This window comes from Orycteropus afer, unplaced genomic scaffold, assembly GCF_000298275.1.
Source record: "Orycteropus afer afer isolate SDZICR_OR568_19922 unplaced genomic scaffold, OryAfe1.0 scaffold00156, whole genome shotgun sequence".
Classification (NCBI taxonomy): domain Eukaryota; kingdom Metazoa; phylum Chordata; class Mammalia; order Tubulidentata; family Orycteropodidae; genus Orycteropus; species Orycteropus afer.
In genome coordinates this window covers 1,843,179-1,850,672 of record NW_006921743.1, presented here as the reverse complement: position 1 = coordinate 1,850,672, position 7,494 = coordinate 1,843,179, and the positions used below count along the sequence as shown (strand labels likewise).

The window sequence follows — 7,494 nt, the reverse complement described above, 5'->3', positions numbered from 1 at the left end:
ATCAGTGAGTAAGCACCAGCCCGCCCGTGCTTACCTTGCTCCCGTAGACCCGGTCCCTCTCGGGAGGGTAACAAGGGAAAGTGTTCAGTGCAGATATTCACATGATGACTAAGCACACTAGATTCCATACTCTAGCACAATTTCCCAGTGGGATGGCATGACCTAAGTGAATTTCTTCAGTGTTCACTAACTGCCTTTTTCTTCCCTTCTGCCCTGCTCTCGGTACTAGAAGTAAAGCTCAGAGTCCAAATGACACATTGTTACTGGGACCTACTGGGAAACGAAACACTTGGTTCTCGTGTAGCTCTCGTAACACCTACAGGCACAGAATTGCTAGGGAAATAAGTCTTCATTTTAAACTTACACTTTGTGTTTTGAAAATAAACCATTTGCTTTTTGTAACACCTTCATACATGAGTATGATCATATAATAGGACTCAACTTCGGTTGCCATGATTAGAAGGTCTCATGTTGGAATCTACTTTTGCAGTGAGATTCCGGCTCCCAGTTTACCACCCACATGTTTCAGAAGTGCTTAAGAAACACATGGTTGGGGGGAAGACAGAGTTGTTTTTAGTGTCATGAGTGGCTGGCTCAATTATATTCGGGCACATCTTTCTTTTTGTTTTTTTTATTATTTTTATTGTCATTTGGGTGAAAGTTTACAGAGCAAATTCATTTTCCGTATAGCATTTCACATACACTTTGTCTCATGACATTGACTGCAATTTCCCACAATACAGTGGCTCTCTTCCCACTTCTTCCCCATAGTTACCACTTCCCTGTCAGGCACATCTTCTTCAAGTGAATATTTATATTTTCTTTGCTTCATCCAAAAGAAGAATTCACTTAACTGCCTCCTGGAAAACTGCTTTCAACTTTTATTTTGCCTCCCAATCATTACTTCAAGCTCACTGATTCTGCACTAATTTCACCCATCAGAGTAAATTCTATTGATTGGCCTAAATGGTACCTCATATTGTTAAGCTTCACTTAAGGCACCCAAGCATATCCGTGACCCTCTCAGATCTTTAATTCTGCAAGGTGGTCGTCTACAATTCAGCACTTGGAATGTGAGCCTCCTAATGTACTAAAAGCTGTTCATTTACTTGGATTTTAAGTTGACTTAAGAGATGATAAATGAAGTCTAACAGTTTTATGAATAAATTTTATCAAGGTTAATAATACTTGATTTTTTTGTTTTGTTTTCATACTACACAAACATTCTTACTGGATTTGATTGTACTTGGCTTTTTGATTTGACTTTCTTTTCTTAAATATGTAACAATTTTCTTTGAGTAAAATGCAAATAAATTTGAATAAATTGAAGCTTCTTTTATTCCAGGAACAGAAGACACTTCCTCTGTTCTGTTACTTCTCCCTATGCTCTTCCTCTATCTTCTTGAAAGCTACTTAATCAGTAGACTAGTAAAGCTAGAATTTATTTCATTTACATTCATATCCCACTGGAGATACTCTGAGTTTAAGATTCTTGTTAAAGTGATCCAAAGACACCATGTACAAAGAAAGCATATGGAAATGTATTTACTGCTTATGATACAGATGAAGGATTAATCTCCATCATATATTAGGAGTTCTTGTAGATGAGTAAGTTGAACACCTAGGAGAAAAATAGTAACCTATACACACTCTCACATGTATATGGATATTTGGTTAGAGATAGAAAAAAAGCTAACCAGTGGCTGTCCCTGAGCAATAATAAAATGGGAGGATTTCATATTGTAAGTATATATTGCTTTTTTAATCAGGAAAATGTAAAAGCCATAAAGTATTTCCATTAAGAAACAAAAACAGAACCCTTGCTGAGACTAACTTCGTTATATAGTTTGTTTAGGAATGTCTCAGAGCAGTAAACCTACACTGTGTTCATCTGCACCATTTACTAACTGCCCTGCAGGTGTTTTTCTGAAAATCTCATCAGTCTGTACTTATTGAGTAGCCAGTATTTAAAATAAACAAACAAAAAACATTGTGGGGAGGGAGGAAAGCTGGACATCTAGAAACTTGAGACAAAATTAAGTCAGGAGGCACGAAATATTGGCTGGCATCCAGATGTTAAATGCCTGGTATGTGCTGGTAATATCCATCATTTAGAGGCATTTTAACCATTGTGTAGGGAAATGAATCTTACGTTGTAATGAATTGATGCTTTCAGTGCTTAAATACAGTTCAGAAGTCTTACCAGACTAATGTATTATTTTCTTTAGATTTCCAGCACCTATCTAGAGAGCAATTGGCCTATACGGGTGAGTTGTTAACTTCGTTTGGTTTACTTAGGTTGGTTAGCATTTGCTGCAAGAGGCATTTGGGGAATTGACCCCTTTTGTAGGACTAATTGTAAGAGTAAAATTCTAATAGTTGCCCATTGTACATGCCAGTGTATTAGCATCTATAATTTTGTCAAATATAACTTACATATAAATATCCAGGTTTTAAACTTTACCATTTTAGATATAATTCACTTAGGGAACATTAATAGTCCGTCTACCAGATATAACACTAAGCTTTCTTCTAAGAACATACATAGATAGGTATATAAAGAAGAGTTCTTAATTTTATTTATTATTATTTTTTTTAATAGTTTTCAGCTATTGATAAGCTTGGACAGAATATTGCTGTGGTTGGCAAGTTTGGTTTTGCACATTACTCTTTACTCACCAAAAAATGGAAACTTTTTGGAAATATTACCCAGGTCAGTCTTTTTTGAAATTAAAAACTTGTTTCTCACAGTAAGGGGAGCTGTAATACGAAATGGCTATAAAGTAAACCACTATTACTTACAAAATACATAAAATCAGATATAAAAAAGTGATATAAAGCTGTGTCGTTGAGTTGATTCTGGCAAAGTAATTGATACTTGATAAAGGAGCTTGTATTGAAATTATTGGTTTGGTTTTAATTCCTGTAAGGTCAGACATTTTAATTGTTTGGCTTTGGGACAACTCCATTCCAGGTTGAGTTCATCAGATGTGATCAGAATAAATTTCTACAAAATTTGAGATCATTCCCTGCTTGTGTGTGTTTAGAGATACACACACACACACACACATATACACACACATATGGATAGTGTACATATATATGCAGTTAGAATTTGCAAGGATCAAATAGGAGGAAAAGAGAAAGAAGTCAACATTAGGGAGGTGCCTTCTGTCTACCAGGGACTTTAAGGTGCTTTTTACATACATTATCTCATTAATCTTCTTAACAAACTAGAGGGTAGTATCATTACTACTTTATAAAAGAGAAACTAGGATTCACAGTCACCCAATTGATACATGATAAAGCCAGAATTTAAACCTAGTTCTGTTGGATGTGGAAATAATAATGTTATGTGGTACCCAGTTACTTCATATGCTGTACTTTCTGCTTTACAAAAATGTTTGTTTTTAAAAATTGGATATGAATCATTATTAATAAAGGCCCTAGAGTAATACTTATTGGTGAGAGACAGTGTAGAGCAGAAGTTAATTGAACTTGCACTGTCTGCCTAAGAATATGTTGTAAGTGTATTACCTTCTTGTAATTTCTGATGGCATCAATAAAAGTAAATGTTTTCTCTGTTCTTTTAAGGAACAAAATATGATTGTGACAGGTGGCTTAGCCTGGTGGAATGATTTCATTGTCCTTGCATGTTACAGCATAAGTGACCGTCAAGAAGAGGTAAAAAAAAAAAAAAAATTTTTTTTTCATCAGCAATAACAGATTTTAACATCTTAAAGATATTAAGCACTATTTGCTTTTAAATGAAAATAAGCTATTGAAAACTGAAGAAAGTATATATATATGTTTTTGTTTTTTGTTTTTTTAATCAAGAATCTGATGTTCTCTAGCTAATGGGATTTTCATTTCAGGTTACCCTTTTTTAAAATCTTTTAGAAGTGATAATCAAGACTTCTGAAATAACTTTTTCTAAATATTTTAGCTGTTAGACAATCTATAAGAATTGAAAATTTAAAAAACCTTGTGTTTAAGTGGAAAAGTTTAGTTATAAGGATGGGTGTTGTTAGAGATTTCTTAAGTTATTTATTTGTATGTTTGTATTTTGAGAAACTGCTAGTCTCCTTACATCATCATATCTAAGAGGAATATTTCATAATATTGCAGTTCAATTTTGATCATTTCATCTTTCAGTTATTTGTAGAATGAGCCTACCCTGCCAAAACAGAAGCATTATCCACTTATTACTACAGCTCAAATAGGTCTTTTCATTCCCTGGGAAAAGTCAGTTGATTAAAAACAGCATTTCTAAAGTATTTACTCACCTGTGGTCATTATCTTGTTTTTACAATCTTCTTTCTTTCTGTCCCCTTCAGCTCAGAGTATATTTGCGGACATCAAATCTGGACAATGCATTTGCGCATGTCACCAAAGCACAAGAAGAAACGTTACTGCTTAGTGTCTTTCGGGACATGGTGATAGTATTTCGAGCAGACTGTTCAATATGCCTTTACAGTATTGAAAGGAGATCTGATGGGTGAGGATAGCAGATGACACATCACTGTTTACCCACTGTCCCATATTTCCTCTCTAGTTTCCTTTTTCAGAGCAGTAATTCTACTTGTATAGTTGGTTTCCTTTGTCACAGAAGTTGAAAGGCAAGGAGTGTTAATCAGTGAGAATCATATAGTAGTCATTTTTTTGCTAAAAAAAAAAAAAAAAAATAGAAATAGCCTACACTGACTTCTTCTGCTCATCTTCCTGGATTCATTTGGGAAAAAAATCTAGTTAGGGATGAAATCATCCCCCTCCCTGTCAAAACCTTGAAAAGAAGTGCTTACTGTCGTGTTCCAGACATTTGGGGAACTATTCTAGAGTTCTGCAGCTATGAGGCCATAAGAAGCTTGTCATCAGTGAACTTTATCACTTCTCTGAGATTGGTAGCTAGAGTTGGGTGCCAGGGCAGTCCTGTAGACCTGCCCTGTATATGTTGCCTTATTCTTCTGGGCCTGTGGCCAGCTTGTAGTGTTGAGACCAAAACTCTTGAGTATTATTTTGTTCTCAGTTATTTTTTAACACTCACAAAGCATGTATTTGCTGAAGTAAAACAGTGATTAAGGGAGTAATGTAAAGATAAAAATTAAAAAATTTATCCTCAGGTTAGATATACTCACCCCCAACCAACAAGGTTTTTTTCCCCTTTAAATACTTTTATTACAGCTTCTTCCCTACCTAGTTTTTTCTTTCTCTTTTTCATCTTGTTCCCTTTCTTCCTCATTCCTATACCTTACTGGCCAGATCCCTCAACCTTATCAGCTTATTGCTTGAAGGAATTAAAGGAAATTTGGGGGAGAGGACAGTAGGTGGACAGCATTTGAGTCATCCATAAGTATGAAACCTAATAATATTATCACTAGAGGAGAAGGAAAAAAACTTTGTTAGCACTGTTGTTAAGATGTGTGGTTTCTTTTTTTTTTGTAGTCCAAATACTACTGCCAGTATTCAAGTTCTTCAGGAGGTCTCCATGTCACGCTACATTCCTCATCCTTTCCTGGTAGTATCTGTTACTCTGACATCAGTGAGCACAGAGAACGGAATCACCTTGAAAATGCCACAGCAGGTACCATTCCGTGATCAGAGCTCTTTGAAGTTTCCATCTCAGTTTTTAGTGTTTTAAGCTATCATCAAGAACTGTTCGTTCAGAAATAAATATTAAGTGTCTAGTATATGCCTTGTTTGAAGAGGCCTGGTTACAGTGGCAAACAAAACAGACAAGGTTTCTGCTCAGACATTACACATGATTGCATACATAGTTAATTATAATTGTGATGTGTGCACCAAAAAGTACTCCAGATTACTGTGAGAGTATATTAACAAAAATCAAGAGTAATCTGGACAGAGGAGATTTTTGTATCATTTAAATGGAAACCTGAAGAATGAATAGAGGCTAAGTGAAGAGGGGGGATTCGAGGCAGAGAGAGCAATGGTCCAAAGGCCCATAGATAAGAGTGCATTTCATACATGCTGAGAATTGAAAGAATTCCAGAGTGTTTAGAATGTGAATGTGAGAGAGAGAGTGAGTTTTGTAGACCATATTAGTAACTTTAGACTTGTATCTTATGAGCAGTGTTTTAAACTGGGTGCTATCAGAACTAAGCTCTGTGAAGTTTAATCATAAAAGGAATTGACCTGGCTGGATTAGGCAAAAACTAGGTATTGGAAGAGCAGCGGTTTTTGTGATTAGGATGAACGGGTTCGGTGGCCTAAATTTGAACAGTGAAAAAGAAGATGGAAAGAAGTGGAGTGAATATGGGCTATAGAGGGCCCCATGATTAGTTAACAAGGAGGAGGGAGAAGGAATAAGCTCATACTTTCTGGGTAAAGTAACCAGGTAGGTGTATGACATTGCCACCAGAACTTGGGTTACATCACTTCATAGTCCAAGACTCCTACCAGTAGTTTCCAAACTTCATGTCAACATGGAACTCATTTTTAAAGGAAAATCCCATCCTAAGTAGCTTTATTTGTAAAATCAGCCTGAGGATGTAGGAAGAGAGCTGTTACATTATGGAGATTGCAATCAATGCCATGAAACAAAATGTGTATGAACTGCTGTATGGAAAATGAATTTGCTCTGTAATCTTTCACCCAAATCACATACAAAAAAAAAAAAAGAATAAGAAAATTGTTCAAAAAATTAGCCCTGTCTTTTACTTCCTATTGAGATACTCCTATTGAACTCAGCATTTCCTAAAATAGAAGACCAGTGTCCTAGACTCTTCATTTATGAGGAATTCACAACTTCACAAAAAAGTCTTTTGCACTGCAGTTGTACTTGTCACAGGCTAATTTATATGAATATAAAATCTGATTGGTAATAGCCTATCCCAAGTGTCAAAAGGAGCCTTCATGGTGCAGTGGTTAAAGCGCTTGGCTGCCAACCAAAAGCTCAGCAGCTCAAATTCACCAGCTGCTTCATAGGAAAAAGATGTGGCAGTATGTTTCCATAAAGATTTATAGCCTCAGAAACCTAATGGGGTAATTCTCCCCTGTCCTAAACAGTCACTGTGAGGTGGAATTGATTTGGTGGCAGTGGATTTTGCAGTTTGGTATCCCAGTTCTCTGCTCCTTCTTCCACATGAGGAGTCCTAAACTATTTGCAGACAACTGTCATTCCTCAGCACCTCCTTCTCTGTGTCTTCTTTTCTTCATACTAAACCATCTCTCAACTATCTCATAATGACATTAACCATCTTGGTCTCCTTTCTCTAGATACACTTAGTAACTTATTTTCTCCTTTAAAATGTGGTTCCTGCTTCCTTTACAAACCATATTCCATGGGAACCAGATAATCCTAGTTGACAAAAGGGAAATCCTGTTTTACCGAAGGACTCTAGCTAATGAATATGAAAGGAATGTGAGGATTGTTGTTGTTGTTGTTATGTGCCGTCGAGTCAGCCTGACTCATAGCGACCCCTCCTTGGGTTTCCGAGGCAGTATCACTACAGAAGTAGGATTGCCCAACCTTCCTTC

At 36.2% G+C, this 7,494-nt stretch overlaps 1 protein-coding gene across 1 annotated transcript in view; it reads left to right on the top strand.

Moving 5' to 3' along the window:
- Positions 1-7,494, top strand: part of RIC1 (RIC1 homolog, RAB6A GEF complex partner 1) — a 182,928-nt gene that overhangs the window by 164,861 nt on the left and 10,573 nt on the right. Inside the window, exons 13-17 of the mRNA XM_007946326.2 lie at positions 2,229-2,267; positions 2,603-2,713; positions 3,595-3,684; positions 4,338-4,498; positions 5,443-5,581. Of these exons, the coding sequence (XP_007944517.1) occupies positions 2,229-2,267; positions 2,603-2,713; positions 3,595-3,684; positions 4,338-4,498; positions 5,443-5,581 (540 nt within the window). The remainder of the gene's footprint in view (positions 1-2,228; positions 2,268-2,602; positions 2,714-3,594; positions 3,685-4,337; positions 4,499-5,442; positions 5,582-7,494) is intronic.